This window comes from Myodes glareolus, chromosome 15 (genome assembly GCF_982192425.1).
Source record: "Myodes glareolus chromosome 15, mMyoGla1.1, whole genome shotgun sequence".
Classification (NCBI taxonomy): Eukaryota; Metazoa; Chordata; class Mammalia; order Rodentia; family Cricetidae; genus Myodes; species Myodes glareolus.
In genome coordinates this window covers 5,485,514-5,504,157 of record NC_142040.1, presented here as the reverse complement: position 1 = coordinate 5,504,157, position 18,644 = coordinate 5,485,514, and the positions used below count along the sequence as shown (strand labels likewise).

At 39.4% G+C, this 18,644-nt stretch overlaps 1 protein-coding gene across 5 annotated transcripts in view; it reads right to left on the bottom strand.

Moving 5' to 3' along the window:
* The window catches only part of Mctp1 (multiple C2 and transmembrane domain containing 1), a 592,866-nt gene that overhangs the window by 67,585 nt on the left and 506,637 nt on the right, over positions 1–18,644 (bottom strand). For all 5 annotated transcript variants that reach the window (XM_048424315.3, XM_087896744.1, XM_087896742.1 and 2 more), the window contains one exon: positions 1,832–1,885. In XM_048424315.3, the coding sequence (XP_048280272.2) occupies positions 1,832–1,885 (54 nt within the window). The remainder of the gene's footprint in view (positions 1–1,831; positions 1,886–18,644) is intronic.

The window sequence follows — 18,644 nt, the reverse complement described above, 5'->3', positions numbered from 1 at the left end:
CTGATCTGAAAATCTGTTAGAAGTTGGGTGTCAATTTCAGACAGCCAGTCACTAGCTCATTATGTATACACACAGCTCCTGAGAATTGGTATTGCCATCCAGATGTGTTCAATCAACATCTGTGCTTTGGTCAGCTGGTTAACCACGGATGTCTATTTGTTGCCTATACCTAAGATCTTCTCTATTTAAAAAAATGAAGAAGAAAGGGAGAGACACACAATACCAATAAACTGGTTAAAAATGTATGGGCTGACTTGCTGCAGAGAGACATGGAAGTAGTCGACTTCACTGGATTTCCTATTCATTAGCATTTCTAGGGAAACGCCTGCTGCGGGGATGGGTCTTTATGGTGCCTTTAATAATAAAGCAGCAACAAGCAAGAAAAGCCATAAGTGGACAGCAGCTCAGTCTTTAGCACAGAGAAGTGGTGATTCAGAGCCAGCATGTTGAGTTAAAGTATAGGCTCTCCACAGCTCTACAACTGACCTTACTGACCTTAACAATAAATCAGACATTTACTGTCAGGGGTGTATGCTCATATTATTTAAGTTTAAAAAACGTGTGTGTGTGTGTGTGTGTGTGTGTGTGTGTGTGTGTGTCCTCGCAGACAAGAGATCTCGTTAGGTTATTTTCATCAGGATATTAATGAGGTACAGGAGAGAAATTCCACATAAAAGCTCTATCAATTTAAAGCATTTGAAGCAGCATGAGAGGAAAGCTGGGAAGAAGCATGTGTGTTTTCATTCGACTGAAAACATCAAATATGAGTCAGGAAACAAAGACTGTGAGGTAAAGTATTCAGTGTGACCTTTTCCCCCTTTGACATTTCAAATGCTTGCTCCCAACACAAACTCCTATACTGGGGTTTAACTGTGCATCTCTTCTGGAGTGGAAGGTCAAGGACATAAATTGAGATGCTCTATTTTTCTTCCTTCGAAAACATCATGGTTTACTGTAACAGTGATGAGTTTTGGGTAGAGATCAAAATCTGGTTTTATATGCTAAATAATGTGCAAGTAATTAATATTTTCTCCCCTGCCTCCTTGCTTCATGTTTAGATATGGTAACTTTAATATCTAAAATTGACCAGAGATCACAGTGCCAGAGAGTTTCTATTCTGCTTGCTGGAGAGAGCTGTTGTCCTAATCCCAGCCACCTCTGTGGTGGTACAAGGTCCTACTAATCTCTCCCTCTCCCCAAGAAATCAACAATGCAAACAAGCCAGAGATTCACTGCTGTTTACCATGGTCAGCATCACCAAGCCAATTAGCAAAAGAATTGCAAGTAAGTCTCTCCAAAGGTCTTTTGTGATGGAGGAGGTATGGGAACATTGTAAGTCTAGGCAAGGGCAGTGAGCACAGAGTTATTTAAATGTCCTCCCAAGCACGTCATACACATGTTCTTTTGCTGAGCAATTCCTTGAAAATTACAGATGACATTATCCGTGTCCAATTCATGCAGGATACTATTTTCTCATGCCTGCCTCCTTCCCCCAAAGCATAGGCTGATTTGTAACACTCAGGATAGGACAAATTTTTGTCCTTCAGAAGCAGTTGTCAGTGCTATTATCTTCACAATAGCTATCGAGTTCCAGACAAGCTGATTTTTTTTTTTCTGGCAGAAAAATATTTGACCCAGCTCTGGACAAAAGCAGAGAGGATTTATAGCCATTTCTTCCTCTTTGCAACACGCAGCGGCATTGTTAGGATGATAAACAGCATTGTCCAATTTTCTGGACTCAAACCCTTCAACTCCTTTTTCAACTGTCTGTGAAAACAGTGTCATGTTTGCATCTCCCACACCCGGTACCCAGCGCAGGGAAGATAATTACCTTGTCATCTTTGTCGTCTTCCTCCTCTTCGTCCTCTAGCATGTCCTCCACTACCTGCAGACAGAAACACAGGTTGTTCTCGTGCTCTGAGAGGAAAACAATTTGTTCTGTCATTTTGAACCCTTTGGAAATGAAAACTTTATTAACATTTGAGACACATCCTCTGAGAGAAGTTTCATCGAGAGCTGAGGATTAGGAAAGTGCTCAGCCTTTAATTGATTAAAGTCAGGGACCAGAAACTCAGTCAGGAGAAGCCCATTCATGTGAAGTGCTTGGTGTCAAAGAATCTGCAGTACACAGAAAGTAAACTAACGTGCATTGCAGGCTGCTCAACATCATGAAATTTCCTTCTTAGAGCTTCGGCTGCCGGCCTGTCTCAGTCAGGCATCGTGGACGTGCACTGGATAATGAGGCATGAAGATCCTTCTATTTCTTCTAATTTCTATTTTGCCCAACTGGAAGATAAAAACTGTCTCTGCTAATTGATTCACACTGGTGGCTTGTGGCATAAAACTAACTATGAATATCTTTAATGGCTCAAATTTAATTCTGATTTATAAAATCAACTCGATTGATTTACTCTGAATCCTACTTTCTGAAATTTTTCTTTTATTTCTTTGTGATTTTTTTGTAAGAATCATTAATATATATTAAAATTAAAAATATATTCCATAATTAAACATAACTAATAAATATAATATTAATAATATATTTATATTATAAATATAAATTACATTGTCAAATATGCATACCTTAAAATTTTTTTTTGAGACAGGGTTTCTCTGAAGCTTTGGAGCCTGTCCTGAAATTACCTCTTGTAGACCAGGCTGGCCTCGAACTCAAAAAGATCCACCTATCTCTGCCTCCTGAGTGCTGGGATTAAAGGCATGTGCCACCATCACCCAGCTTAAAAAATATTTTTATTTTATTTTATGTGTGTGGGAGTTTGGCCTGCATTTATATTTATGCACCACTTGCATGCCTGCTGCCCTTGGAAGCCAGAAGCAGGTGTCAGATTCCCTGGACTGGAGTTGCAGATGGTTGTGAGCTGTTGTGTAGATGCTATGGAACTATCCTGGATCCTCTGGAAGAATAGCCAGTGCTCTTGCCATCTGAGGCATCTCTCCAGCCCCACTATATATATTTTTTAATGGAAAAGTTATTTTGTATTTGACAAACAATTTTTTATTTCCTTTGGTCAATATGTGATTTGAGGATAGTAAATGCAGCTTCCTGAGGGCCAACAGGGAGTTTGAGGATCGTAAGTTTACATAGTAACTTCCTGGCCAGCTTGGGTTACAGCATGAGTCTCTGCCTTAACAAACAAACAAACTAGAATTTCACATCTTAAATAATTTTTTCCCACAATAACATGCACATGTGTGTGCACTCTGTGTAGAAATCAAAAATAGAAAACTCCTGGGAGGTGTTTTTCAGGTAGGTCTCAGAGGACCATAATTATATAGGATGTAAATTCTGTATAATTTCTAATTCACATGCTGCTTTTTATAATAGACTTTGAATGCCTCAAAATAGAACTGGTTGAAACAAAATTATCAAGTACTTTGAAACTTTTCTCAGCAAACTTTTGATGATGACGGTACCAAATTCTTTTGTGTGACTTTTTGATACAAAACAAAATTAAGCTATAACGTCGCGGGATTGCATAAACTGAGATACTGTGCAGGAATTCCCAGGTATTTTCTCTCAAGTCTTCTAAAAGCCTTGTGTGATTTCAGCAAATAACTCAAACACAAATTTCCAGTTCTTATGAACCAATGAATAACCAAAGACATCTGAAAATCCCAGAACTCTTCCTAATTTAATGCCATATTCTACATCTTCGTTAAAAACTTGTGGCTTTCCTGTAGAATAGTGACCCTCAGAACAACCCCAGCCAGATAGTATATTGCCAAACAGTATATTGTGTTGAGAAGGTCTATCACTTTGGGGACAAAGTTTTCACAATCTGTACTTACTATAGTCTCCACCATATTCACCGCTTATAAAGTAAAGGTAAGATCTTAACAGAAAGAGGGGCAAACACACTGAGACTCCATCAATATGCACACCAACCCCGTGGAACTTAAGGAGGAGCTAGCAGATAATAAGCCTTCATGAAGACTTTGTTTTTTCCTACTTAAAGCATTCACAATATAAATATTTTCCATATTTATATATCAAGGTGACAGTTGTGGTGATGGATGAAAGGATATTCAAATCAAATTACTTGTGATGGAGATTAGATTTCACCAAGAGAAGTCACTGAACCCTCATGACATTGTTTTTAATGACTTTATGTCACAAATAAAGAATAAAATTATCTTACAAAAATTTATATTTAAATAAAACACTTTTTCTTTCATTTTTTTCTTTCTGTTTTGCTAAAGTTGGTCATCAAAAGTCATATTGAATATAAGAAGAAAAAAACCCTCAAACAATGCTGAAGCTAGTTATAATTAAAATGTGTTATTATAGGGTCTGGAGCGGTCGCTTAATGAGTACAATCCTATATTCAATACTCAGCACCAGAAACAAATTCTATCCTGTGTACTGGTTGTTTTATTACTCTTTACTTGTTTGCGGGGAGGGGAGCTGTCACCCAGCTCCCAAATAAATACACACAGAGAGATACTTTTTCTTACTTATGAATGCCTGGCCTTAGCTTGACTTTTTTTGTTTTGTTTTGTTTTTGTTTTCGAGGCAGGGTTTTGCTGTAGTTTTAGAGCCTGTCCTGGAACTAGCTTTTGTAGACCAGGCTGGCCTCAGACTCACAAAGATCGGCCTGCCTCTGCCTCCCGAGTTCTAGGATTAAAGGCATGCACCAGCACCGCCCGGCCATAGCTTGACTTTTTTCTAGCTAGCCTTCCTTAATTTAAATTATGCCTTCTATCTTTGCCCCTGGGCTTTTACTTTTCTCTATTTTTGTATACTTTTCATTACATTTTACCCCGTGGCTGCTGTGTAGCTGGGTAGCTGGGCCCTGATGTCCTTCCCTCCTTTTCTCATTCATCCTTCTCTTCCCAAATTTCTCCTCACTATTGACCATTCAGCTTTTAATTAGACCAATCAGGTATTTTAGACAGGCAACGTAACACAGCTTCACAGAGTTAAACAAATGCAACAAAGAAGAATGCAACACATCTTTGCATCATTAAAATAAATGTTCCACAGCATAAACATCTTAAAAAATATTCCACAATAGCATCCTATCTCATCACACCTTACTTCTGGAAGGCCAAAGAGATTATGTCTTGAATATGGACAAAATAGTAGTTGTTCAAGAAATATTTTTAGTTGGATAAATAGATAAACTAAACATCTGGCTGTCATATCCTTGTGTTTGCTTTTGTGTCTGTAGTGTCTCCTTTCCTGCCTCAGTCTATCAAGTACTGGAACTCCAGACTGCATCACTGTGCCTAGCTCTGGGATAATGTTTGGATAAGCCCTGTGGTATGACATCTACCTTTTTTTCACAAAGCTGACCTAGCTCACTTGGAAAGACAAATATAACCAGTGATGCAGATGAATAAAGGCAAATGATCATTTTTTTCCAGAGTGGCTTGGAGAAGAAATCATCTGCATCTGGTCATTAAGGTCCAGAGATCATCACTATCAAATTAATTTTCAAAATTTCAAAATATGAAAAACAAACCATTAGGATAATTTAAATATTTTATAAACGATTTTGTGTTGGGTGTGACTCAAGGAAGTCAACAGAATCAGACTCTTTCGCAAAACACAAACTGTTATTGCCCTGCCCGAGTGGGTAATTGGCTCCATACAATCACTCTACAAATGTGTAGCCAGAGCCCCCAACACAAGCATTTGCTTCCCATTTGGCAGAAGAGAGTTGTGTTGTGTGCTACTAAGGGCTCCTCTCTTCCGTTGTCTTTAACTATCACATCACAGGCATTTACACACGAGGATTTATAAGACAGCTGATGGTTTCCTATTGATTTCTATACATAACTCCAGGTTGTACCCCACCAGAACATGTTGTTCAGGTGAAGCTTAAAATTCTTTAAAAATCTTGATGGTCACAGCCTGTCTGACAGTGCTGATTAAGGACCCAGTGAAGTTATGTATGCAGTCTCAGCATACTTCCTGTATCAAAACAAGTCCTCAAAAGTGTCCTAAGAAATACAAATCAGGGCATAGTATAGGTATTGAGAATTGTAGCTTGGAGTCCTGATGGATTCATAATTAATCTTCGGGCATTAGTGACTTGGTGCATGAACAGCTCTGATGTAGCTTCTAAGCTGTGCTGTGCTTTCTGACACAGCCCAGGCAATGTAATGAGAACAGAATCCACAAGATGAGTTAAAAACAATAAGTTCTGAATCACCGAAGTCCATTTAATGACTGCACAAAGTCTTAGCCTATCCACATAACCTGAACAACAGCTGCTATTCAAAGGGAGTGTTGGAGCGTCTACACGCAACTAAGGAAAAAATCAGAAAACAACAGTCCTAGCCTCAAATTCCAGTTTTTCCTCCTCAAATAAAACCCAGTAAGTGTTGCATAGTTCTTTTAAGTATTCAAAAATCAGTAACTTTATCATGCCATTATTTATCATACCATTTAGCATTAATTTTTATCATACCACACCACACCACACACGGACAGGGGCAGAGAGGAGAGGGGAGAGAGAGACTATCCACACCACAGCACACACGGACAGGGGCAGAGAGAGAGAGGGAGGTGGAGAGAGACTATTTCAAACATTTTCTTGTCCTTTAGGGGAAAAGAAAAAGACTGAGAAGAGATGCATTTGTTAGCAAAGATACATATGCTGAGCTGGATTTGCCCCCTTTTTCTTAATAGGGGTTCTCTAAGATAGGGTCCAGAATTCTTTTTCCAAATTATGCTTTCTGATACACTGCTCGAAAGCAAGTAGTAGTAATCAAAAAAAAGGAGGGCACCAGGGAATCAGGAAGATGTAGCGCGAGCCGTTAGAAGCGACACGACCTTGTGTGATGTGGCTTGTCACACACTTACACGCCACACACGGGAGGAAGGTCTAGAAGAAAACTGATTCTGGGTATTCTTCCCTGACTGTAATACTAATAAAGATGACATTTTAAAACCACACAGGCAGCCCTGTAACAGTGTGCCAGTCACATTACAGCCAAAGAACAAGCAGATAACATTATTTAAAAGGATAATATTTCCTCCTCCATATTCACTATTTCCTGAAAATTTTTCATTAGCATATAAAATTTAATATGTACATTTTAAAACTCCCTTTTCAAAGTAAAGTCAAGCTGTATCTACAGAATCTATATATCTTAAGCAGGTGAAAGGGAATTCTTTAAATAATTGGAGGCTTTTTGCTGTATCCAATGCAGTGGGATATTTTATAAATTGCAAAAATTCAAATTTTATTTGGCTGAATTGTTAAGGATCCAATAATACAAATAGAAAGTATGTCTAATTATTCTACCAGTGATCGAGAGATGCGACAGAGATGGCTGTGAACAACAGAGAAATTAGAAACGAGTGAGTTTAGTTAACTCTGCTACTGAAGTCCCCACAGACTGGCAGTTAGCAATAATACATTGTAACACCCATCTAGGGTATGTGCACACACCTACGGTGGCAAGAGGACATCTAAGGATTCTTGAAAATTATGAAAACACACATTATTTTTTTCTTAGGAATAATGTTGCTCCCCTATTTAAAAGTCTTTACATTAAAAAAAGCACAAGAAACTGGGTGATATTAACCTTATTAGCATTAGAAAAAACAATCCTAAATTGTCGCAAAGTCAATGCTGACACAAATAGCCTCTTTTTTGTTTACTTGTCCTTGAAGACAATCTTTGAATTAAATGTATGGTTTGTTAGGCTCAGAAACAATAGTTGCACAATTCAAATGCTTTGAGTCCAACAGTCTATAAAAAAAAATACATTTAAAGAGATCACTGCTGGCCAGATGTACAGCAGCAATGTTAAATATTAAAGTAAGAGATTTGTCAGAAGTTTTGGGTTTAATTCCATACTTAAAATCCTCGGTGGCTACAGATGCTTGTATTTGGTTCCATTACAGGACATGTGCCCATTTCCTGCCGTTGCAGAGAGTGACATACTAGGGGAGAGAAGAATGTTTCCCCAGGGCCTGGATTTTGTTTAGATCAAAGAAATACATAAACCCAGCTGAGCATGCATTTCTGTGCCAATGTATTTATTACAGGTATATGTGTACTAGAAAATTATGGGATGTGTAGGAATTGGGAAAGTACACAGAACCACTTAAGTTATTTTGGATTTGTGAGAGCCAGAGTTCTGGCTGAAGACTTCTGTCCTCAGTAAGGTCATTACAGATGTGCATGGGCAGATACCTTCTTTTTCTGTTGGACCCCGGTTTCCTCCCAAATGTTTGAGAGGAAATTTTACAGAATGAATGCAACAAGTGAACTACATATATGAATTATTAATTGTTTGTAAAAGTAATGATGCCTAAAAAGCTCTGAAATACACTGTTTCGCCCGAGCAGTTCTCAAAGCAAACAAATGTATGATGACTTCCTAGTTTGATTCACACTGTGAAGGATTTGACCTTGAAGTGTTTCAGTTCAGGTAGTCAGTCATCAAGATAACTGGAGGATTAGATGTAATAACAGTTGGCATGGTAGCGTGCCAGTGGAGCTGGATGGACTGCAGCAGAAAGGCAGCCGAGACAACAAAGCATTAGTTCTTGTTGAAAAACTTCCTGATGTTTAGAGATTCAAAGACAATTATTTCATGGAGACCGCACTTCTGTGGCCCGTTTGGGGAAGTGCCATGTTGTAATTTAGTCTGGTTCTTAATAGGAAGGATGGCTTTAATGTAGGTATCAGATGACTCTCGATTCATGCCACTGATTGTGTACAGCCTATGTTTCGCACCATCAACAGCACTCTTATTTGCAGTATAATGTGCTTTGCTGAAAGGCGCGCGGAGAGTGAATTTGTTTGACTGTCCAAAAGGATATAACCTTTCATTCTCTTAAGTGGTGTTTTAACTTAATATGCAGTCCTGTCCGCTAGAAAAGGCTAAACAATAGCTAATTGAAATTCTATATCCAACATAAGCATCTTAAATTAATTTCTCTTCATAGTTCGTCCTGGTATCTTAAAATGTTCATTCTTACAATGAATTCTTACACTGTGAAAATTCTAGTGTTTATTTGAACTATGTCTCCATCTAAAGGATTCACAATGTACTGTATTTTTTGCTTGCAAAGAATTTTTGGTATCTTTAGGATAATGTGTGTTAATTCAGTTGAAATTACATCTTCTTGAAAGTGTTATTTGCCAAACAATACAAAAGGCCAAACATTTAGAATTGCTTAACGTGGTTTTCAAGTAAAATTAAAAATGAACTTATTAATCTGTTTGAAAAGACAGTATTTTTAAGTAAAATATTTTGTTCATAAGTAATAGAGTTCATATAAAATGCCATTTTCTTAAATATTTTTGTTAAAAACCAAAATTATCTACACCATTTTAACAGAAAGGGCATAATAAGAAATGTTTCAAACTTTGAAACAACCTTAGCAATTTTTGTGCCTTTGAAAACTCACGTAAGCTCCGTGTTATTTAATGGTTGTGCAATGCAAGAAGAGGGGCTTCCGTGGCCTCTGTTATAGTGCACGCCCACCACCTGCACACATACGTCCCTTCTCTAACTCTCTGAGAAATGCTTGAGAATACTAAAGCTACACTAGGCCATTTCTATTTTAAGCAAACGCATAATTTAGCACATTGCAGCACAGATAAATACTGCACATTTGAAACATTTGGGCTCTATAAGAAAAAACATTTGCAAATAAAACATTTCTCTTAGAGCTTAATATTACCAAAATTTTGGATCTACTGAACTCTTATGAGAATTCTTAGTATCTATTTTAAGCAACATGTTGAGTCATGGAGGGAGCAGGTGGAATGAGCTGTGTGTTCAGGGAAAAGATTCTGATATTAAGTTTTTCCTTTTGATAATTTTCATCTAGAATGTTCTAAAAACTGACATAAAATATGTCAGAATATTCAGCTTTAAGAATGAAGCATGTTGATGCAAAATCACAATCCTAAGACTTCAGTCCTTAACTTTATGTATTTTTTTTCTGTAAGTAATGATAAAGTATTTTAATCGTATTTTGTATAATAAGAATCATCTTTACAAAAGAAGGCCCTAATAGGCTTGGATGTATATTTGGATTGAAAAGAGTATGTGCTGTGAATGATAAATTTTAGCTTAAAAGCCTGAGTGAAAAGAATGTCCAGGAACCTCCCACTACCTGGTAATGCTCCTGAGCTTCCTGCAATAAGTCAGCACTCGCTCGAGGTCTCTCTGAAGCCTGCCTGGTGCACTTACCATTTCTGCTTTATGTAGTGTACTATGTGATTGCTAAATTAGTGCACAATGCATTTATAATATTTATAGGACCAACATTTAGTTAAATAACCTTTATGTAAGATTTATGTTGATTTTTTATTTCTCATTTAATGGCAAATTATGAATAGCATGTTTCATAAAGATAATTCTCCATTTAAATTCATCAGTCCATTAAATATTAAAATTATGTTTCTGATGCAATCGAGAACAAATTTGTCCAGCTTCAGTGATTATTTGCACTCATAAAAATTAGGCTTGATTAATAAAATTTAAATGCTTGATTAAGTTGACATTTTCATGTTCCATTCTGATTTATTAAAATTGCCCATCTCCAGGCATGGTGTGCTGGCAGAGGAATTCCTTCCCCTTCTTCTACTGGACCCGTCTTTCTTGAGGCTTTTAGGAAAGGGGATTTTGTGAACTTCATGGCTGTTTCAGTGAAAAGTTAGTGTTAACTTGTGGTGCTGCTGGCTTTGTCTCTGCATAGAGCAGGTGTACAGTACAGTAATCAACAAGAGTTGTTCTGGTATCTCTGAGGATAAACTAAAAATGACACATATCTATAGCACTCTATAAGGACAAGTTAAAAATGAAATCATCTATACCACTATAGATGACAATCCATCTATGAGAATCCGTCTTCAAGAAGTTTTAATCTGTCAATCACTTCCTTTGCTCAATTTTCATTATATGCTTTAATTTTTACCACTTGAATGGTTTTTATTGGTATTAGTATATACTTCTTTATTTTTGAAGCACTCCAGGCTGATTGGGCACAGGTAGTCTTACTATGACATCACCTATACTTTTGAAACTAAAAATGGTTAATGGCTGTGGGGAAAAAATACAATTTTTAAAGAAAGTCTTACTGTGTATTCCTGGCTATCCTTGAACTTGAGACAGTTTGGGGATAGCAGGTATGGACTTCCCTGCCCAGTGACAACATTCCTCTCAGCAGAACTTAGAATTTCAAGAGGTTGTTTTGTAAGGTAACACGTAAGCCATCCTTGGTACGCACAATGGCTTACTCTGTTACCTGCAAGGTGAGGTGACCAGCGGTCACTTACTGAGCATTTACTCTGTGCTTGGCACATTGTGTTGCCTCATAAATCCCTGGAAGACTCCAAAAATGTAGCTATTGTCCTCATTGCCTTGGAGAGAGAATTAAGGAGTAGAGCAATGAAAACATTTGTGTAGCTAACAGGTAGAAAGTTTGGAATTTAATCCCTGGATTTGTTAGTTTGTTTGGCCATTGACAACTGTAATGACGAATTATGCTGTATAATATAACCAGTCTTCTCAACAAAGCAACAGTAGCAGAAGACTTGGTTATTTTTGGAGTGATGGTGTGTAATTGCTATTTTCCTTTTCCTACACGATTAAATATATTCAATAACAAAAGAATGATAATGCCTTTCAGAGTCTAACTTCAGCTCGGTCACTACTATACTATTGCAATTCTCCATATGGAGGGTAGAAAAACTTACAAGCTGTGTTATTGACAAATATAACTCATGCAACATTTAACAAATAAATATAAGATTCAGTGTAATTAGATCCCTAGTAATATTGCTGATTCATTAGCATCTTCTATAAGTTGACAGGCATATCATTTATTTTTCATTTTACTTTTTTAATGTAGGTATTTAAATTCTTGGTAACTTCCTGAATCAGAGGCAATAAACACCTACCAGGACATAGTTCAGTTGTTAAGGCATCCACTGTACAAGCAGGAGGTCCTGAGTTCAGATACCCTCCCCCACAGCATGTAAAAGCTGAGTGTGGCAGTGCACACCTGCATCCTCAGTGTGGCAGCTGGGGAGCAGGCATTGTGGGGAGCAGAGATAAGGTGGATCCCTTATCATTGGCTCATTGACCAGCCCATGAGCTTCAGGTACTCTGAGAGATGAGAGACCATGTCTACAAAAATAAAGGTGGAGAGCAACCTTTGTCTGTGCCCACCCCACCCCCACATATACATCTGACCACAAACATACACACGTGCATAGCAGTAATAACATTGCATATAACACAGTCAGTCACACATATAACATACCAACAGAGTGCCCACCCATATACATGAAATCTTCCGCCAAAACCACCTATCCTGAGGCTATGAGGACTGTGATGAAGAACGAGCTCGCTACAGGGCATGGATGAGTGGGCGGCCTCCATCTCATCTCCTTTATCACCGTATTGCTAATGATTTGGTGTCTAGGAAAAGGACGAGGTGAGACCATCTGGAAAGCATGAGAACGGTCAACAGAAGTAGGGAATTCTTCCTGAGACCCCAGAAACTGGTTGGCACCTTTTCGTTTATTTCTGTCTGGCTTCTCATCCCTGGCAGAACAAGGGAAAAGAGGCTGTTTGAAGCACGGATATTTTTTAAAAATCGACTTACATGAGAAAAAACCCTTCAGTGGAACAATCTGATGAACCCTAAAAGTGGTGCATGCTTTGGTCCCACGAGAGGTTTCGAGGGGAGTTAAGGGTCTTGGTGCTCCAGTGCCTGTGTAGGACTCCAGTCCTTTCCATACAGCTTTCATAAATCATAAATCATAAACCATAAGGCAATGCTTTCAGATTTCCTCCATTGGCCAAGACACTTTATTTGGTGCAAAACAATGCTGGGTTTCAAGGAAGAACGCATTCTCTGTAAGTATTAGGCACCTCTGCCTGATTATGGTCCCCAGAACCAGAGCAGCCTGGAAGAGTTCAGGTAGGTGTGTATGTGGGGGTGGGGGGGCAAAGTATGAGACCAACTATATCTTTTCAGACAACTGCCACTAACTTTAAACTCTGAAATTTCTTCTGAATCTGATAGTCTTAAAGAGAGACCTGTGCTCCCAGCTAGGAGATCTTCAGAAGATTGCCTTTTAAAAATAGGAGTGTTGCCTCACCATCGTTTTCTGTGTGAACGCATGTGTCACGTACAGGTAATACTCATCTCCCACCATTCTATGGTTTTATCTTTTCAATTTTAAGTTTAGCTGCAGTCTGAGAATGAAGTAAAGGGCAGGCTTCAAGAAGAGAAAGTATTAAAGGTAAATATGATATCAGTAAGGTAAAGAGGTCAGGTTCAGGAGTGGGGCAGAAACTGCAGATCCACAGACATCCATGTCCAATTTCCTTATACGTGCAGCGCACACATAGTCACTATGGGGTATTTTTTAACACTCTGCTTATCGCACACGAACACACCTAATGTATCCAAGTGTTTGATTTGGTTGGCTGCTCATCCAGTATGTCACAAACTGATCCAGGAAAGGAGCACAACTTACTTATCTTTGCTTGTTAATGCTGTCAAATTTTAAAGATTTTTTTTTGTAAATTTATACAACTTTTGACTGGAAAATAAAAGTAAGGTATTTGCTTATTTATCAAATGTTTTTATTTTGGCACAAGGTTTGACTACGAACCTTGGGCTGGCCCAGAACTCACAGCAATCCACCTCAGCCTCCTGGGAGCTAGGATTACAGAACGAGCCAGAATTCTGAAATCACCAAGTGGTTTTTGAGCAGCTCTCATGCCGCAATGTCTCAGAGATCTTCCTCTGCGCTAGAATTAAATGTAACCGTCACAGGGTGGTGAGAGAGACTCAAAATGAACCAAGATTACAAATAGCGAGCTTGCTTTTTCCTCCTTATTTTTCTTTCTACTTTGGTCTTGAGGTTTCCAAGAGTAGCCACAAGCCATGATACTTCTTACTAGGAGAGAGCTCCAGGGGGATGACATGCAGGCACATACACGACTAGTGTATGGCAGGCTCATGTGTCAGCAGGTAGACACAATGATAGGGTGAAATAAAATTCATAAAACAAAAGAAATTTCTAGCTAAGTTTTCAGGGACAGTAGGAGGACCAGGGTGAGATGAAGGGACACACAGAGACAGAGGAGCACTCAGTCAGAAGGTGGGACATATGAAATGAAGATAGGACATGTGTGGTTATGTGTTTATTAGGAAATTATTACTAGATTAATTCAAAGAAACCACAGGCAAAGGCTGGAACTTGTTAATTTTGATTCTGGTGTTAACTAATTTGTTTTATTACAGTCAGAAGCTCTGGGATGTGTTGGGCTCAGGATCAACCAGATGAGGAACAATTGGGCTATATTGCAAACAACCTTGGGAAGTGTTATAATTTGAATGTAATTGGCCCCAATAAGCTTAGAGGAAGTGGCACAAGTAGGAAGTGTGGCTTTGTTGCAGTGGGTATGGCCTTGTAGGAGGAAATGTGTCACTGGGTGTGTGGACTTTGAGGTTTCCTATACTCAGGAGACCACCCAGTGTCTCAGTTGACTTCCTGTTGCCTGCACGATATTGGATTCTCAGCTACTCCTCCAGCACCATGTCTTCCTGCATGTCACCATGCTCCCTATCCCGATGATAATGGACCTCTGACATTGTAAGTGAGCCCCCTCAATTAAATGTTTTCCTTATAAGAGTTGCCATGGTCATGGTGTCTCTTCACAGGAATAAAAACCCTGACTAAGACAGGAAGAAACATTCTGACTAGACAAAGATGACCTGGAACTACTAAGTTTCAAATAACAGGGTTTAGGTCAAAAGCAGGTGGTCTGGCAGCAAATGTATCAAATAAACTTATGACAGAGAGAAGAGAACGCAGAGGAGCTGTCTCACTCGCGCTCTGTAGCAGCTGATAATGTGGGAGGTAGGGAGGGAAACAACAAGAGCTCATAGGTACTCCCCAGGTGCTGCTCACGGGGACATATAATAGTCCTTAGGAAGCTGAAAATTATATTAAATACAAAAAATCTTCAAGATGAATGTATTTTGATCCAGAGGTCATTTGACGCCTTTACCAGAAGATAATGCTCAAATATACACTCAGGGTTTTCCTTACAGCATTAAAATGGAAACAAACAAATAAAAGCAAAAAAAAAAAATTGAAGCAAATACTTTTTAAAAACAGTGTTTAATAAGAAAAAATATAGAATTTTTATAACGAAAACTATGTAGACATTAAAAATCATGTGCTTGTTAGGAGGTTTTCTAGCAATAGGAAGGATGATTCTAGCTATGCTATAGAAACCTAAGAACTAATGAATTAACAGATAATATACACTTAAAAATATGTAGAACGAACAATAAAAGTTCATATAAGTAAATCTATTTTAAAGAAAAGAATAGAAGTATATGGAGTACAAGGAAATGTGGGGAACTAGAGACATTTTGTACTTCCCATTCTCTTGGCACTGCTCTCCAGAGGCCATTGACCCATCACCTCTTTAAGTTCTTTGACTCTTCGAACACCCCGTGGTGTCTGCAGTTCCAGCCTTACTGTTGGGCTGCTACACACACAGTTGAGAAGGGGCCCCAGAGCAAAGGCCCTGGCTTATGTGACAAGATGTCAGTTGTCTTCTGTGCTTCCACGTCTGTGTCACGCCTTTTGGGTGCAGAGCCACGGTACATTCTCTTAGATCTGTGTGGCAAAGAGTCTGTGTTTAGTGCACAGGGTTTACACGGCTCCCAGGACTCCGTGGGGCTGGCACCATGCTCATGTGTGGCCTGCATTGCACATGTGTTCCACACAGAGCACCCACCCAAGTGCACCAGCTCTGCTGAAATCACATCTTATTTTAGTTCAGTTTCCTCGCTTGCCCAAAGGAGAAAGCAGCAGTCTCACTTCCTGCCTTTTGTTGATTCTTTCAAAGGGAGAGGAGGAGGTACACATTCCAGGGCGCTTGTATGAAGGTCAAGGACAACCTCATCTTCTTTGAGGCAGGGTTTCTTTACTCTTCATTGTGTCCAGCAGGTTAGCCCACGCGGGGATTCTCTCTCCTGTGGCCCGCCTCACTGTAAGAGCCTTGCAACCACACTGGGCTTTCCACAGATGCACAGGGGCTGCTCTGCCCCGGACCGTCGCCTCAGCCTCCTTCCTGCCTTCCCATATGTGCCACGGAGACCAATGAGTTGCACACACAACAATAATAAAACACAAACAATCATGCCAGAATAAATAAAAGAAAAGCCTGAAGCTGTGGCTCTCACGAGGAGACTTCCAAGCCATCCCTGATGACTTCGGGAACCCCAATACAGCACAATTGTCATAATCTGATTTTTATTTCAGGATATTCTTCTTCCTGGTCCTCAAATAAAAATTGCCAGATACTTACAGGGCATTGTGACAAATTAGAACTTTATTAGAAGCCTTGTTGTTGCCTGAAATTCTGATTTGATCGGTCATCTGCGATTCTTTAAGACTTCTTTGTGTATGTGTTTGCCTATTGAGTTCATGTTCACCAAGTGCATGCAGGAGCCCAGAGAGGCCAGAAAAGGGTGTAGGTCACTAGGAATCAGAGCTGCTAGCGGTTGTGCCTGAATCCTGGTTCCCTGCAGAACAGTGTGTACTCTTTATCCATCCTGCTGTCTCTCCAGCTCAGGTCATTGGTGTTTTTATTTGCTAAAGATGTCATTCATAACTCTGGGATCAATCCTTTGGGCTTCAGGGTTAGAGTGCGAGGAAAATCTGCACAGGGAAGGTCTAGTCGTTTTCAGGGAAAGGGAAATATAACGTGGTGATGACAGTAAAGTTGGAGGGCTGAGGGGAGCGACAGAGGTGTCAAGTGCGAATCCACATGTTAAAGTACCACTCTACACTTTGAGTGATTAGCCACTGAGACTAAGCACTCAATGGATGTCTCTAAAAGATTACAGGTGTGTGTGTGTGTGTGTGTGTGTGTGTGTGTGTGTGTGTGTACTTTTCTAGGGCATCTAAATAGTTGTAATAACTACCTTATATTCAGGATTGCTTTTTATCTGATTCTTTTCATGGTCCTCCTCAGATTTTTGCAAGCTGGTAACCTCGGAAAAAGTTGAGAAAATTGTGGTTGAAATAAGCACAAAGGGAGAAAAGAGCGATCATCCATTTTTAGATGTGTTCAGAGATGTGTTTAGATGTGTATGACTCAGAGCCGCTGCTGTTAAGAGCACTGAAGATGCGGCCTTTTTTGGTACCAAGAGGCAAACATAGGAGATTGTGCTCCCTGTCACTTTCAGTGAATGATAAAACTCACTGATGTAGAACCTAGAGGTTCAGCTCAGCTGTGGCCAGCCCCTTTAGGTCTGTTTAGACTCACTTATTCACTATTCCACAAATTCTAGTAATCCACCAAGGGCTGCTTTCTAGACAGGAGCATTTGACTGACTGGGACTCAGGACAGACAGCATATGCTTCTGTGGTGACCAATCCAAATTTTCCAAAGGCATTTCTTCCCTTCTAAGCTTTGTTACTAGAAGTAAGTATTCTGGACTTACATGGATCAGACCCAACAAGAAACAAATTCAGTGCTACTGCAGAAGAGAGAAGAACTAATGCTTTGTCATCAGGAGGAACTAACTGAGCATTCTAGTATTTACTCCCATTTTAACAAGGCAGACTTTGTCTCCATTTATGTCATAGTCATCCTGTGAGTCAGAGTGATTTCATTGATCCGCTTCACTCTTCAGTCTTCTTCATGCCACCACTGATTAGCAACAGAGACTGCTGTGTAGGAGGCATATCATGACAGTGGAGATGAATGTTCTTTTAAGGTGTAATTAAAAAATCCTGCTTGAAGAATGTTTGTATGTCAAAAAAATTCCAGGACTTTCTTCACAGCCGTAGAGGATATTCAGCTTCGTCTTTGCCTCCCATGCTTGCCTGGGGTTTAGAAAGTCACTCCGCAGCCACAAACACTTCCAAAATGAACCGCAGCACCTGGACTGGAGTGGATGTCTGGTCATTCCTTGGGAGATCACTGAGAAGCCTGTGAGAAGGAGTCTGGGGTTTCTGGGGTTCTGTGGAATGCCCTGGATACCCAGAGATTTCCCAAGAAAGATATGCCCAAGAGCACAGTATGAAAACCAGCTTAAGGCTTCAGAAAATAGTTGACTTGGTTTCACTTTACGTGGACTGTGCTGTGGAGATCATTGTTTGACTTGCACTTCGATTTTCTCATTTATAAATTAGAGATAAAAGCATTTAGAACAATTTACTTAATATAATTATTGTAAAGAATGAAAGAAAAGTGATGTCTCCAAAAGACTCAGCAGGATAACCGATGCACAGAAATTACTTAATGAATCTCTGCTCCATTTCTCTCGGTTAACAGTCAGAGTGGGGAGGAAGTCAATGCATGTCTATCAAGGTGTATGCTTGAGGGTACAGCTAGTGCTGCTGTCTTTGCTGTAGCTCATGGGCTGAATCTGCCCAGTGAGAAGTGGGATGTACCAAAATAGAGCTGAAAAAAGACGCATGACTTTGGTTAAGAACACAAATGGTATGTGCCTTTGTGTAAGTTATTTCACTCTTTCCCTGTGAGTAAAGTAAACATTATGACACCACAGAGTGTGCAGTAGACCTCTGACTCCATGGGCCACTCATTTCCTTCATTTTCCGAGGCCTGGTTCCTTTTCTTAAGGGCAAGTCCCTG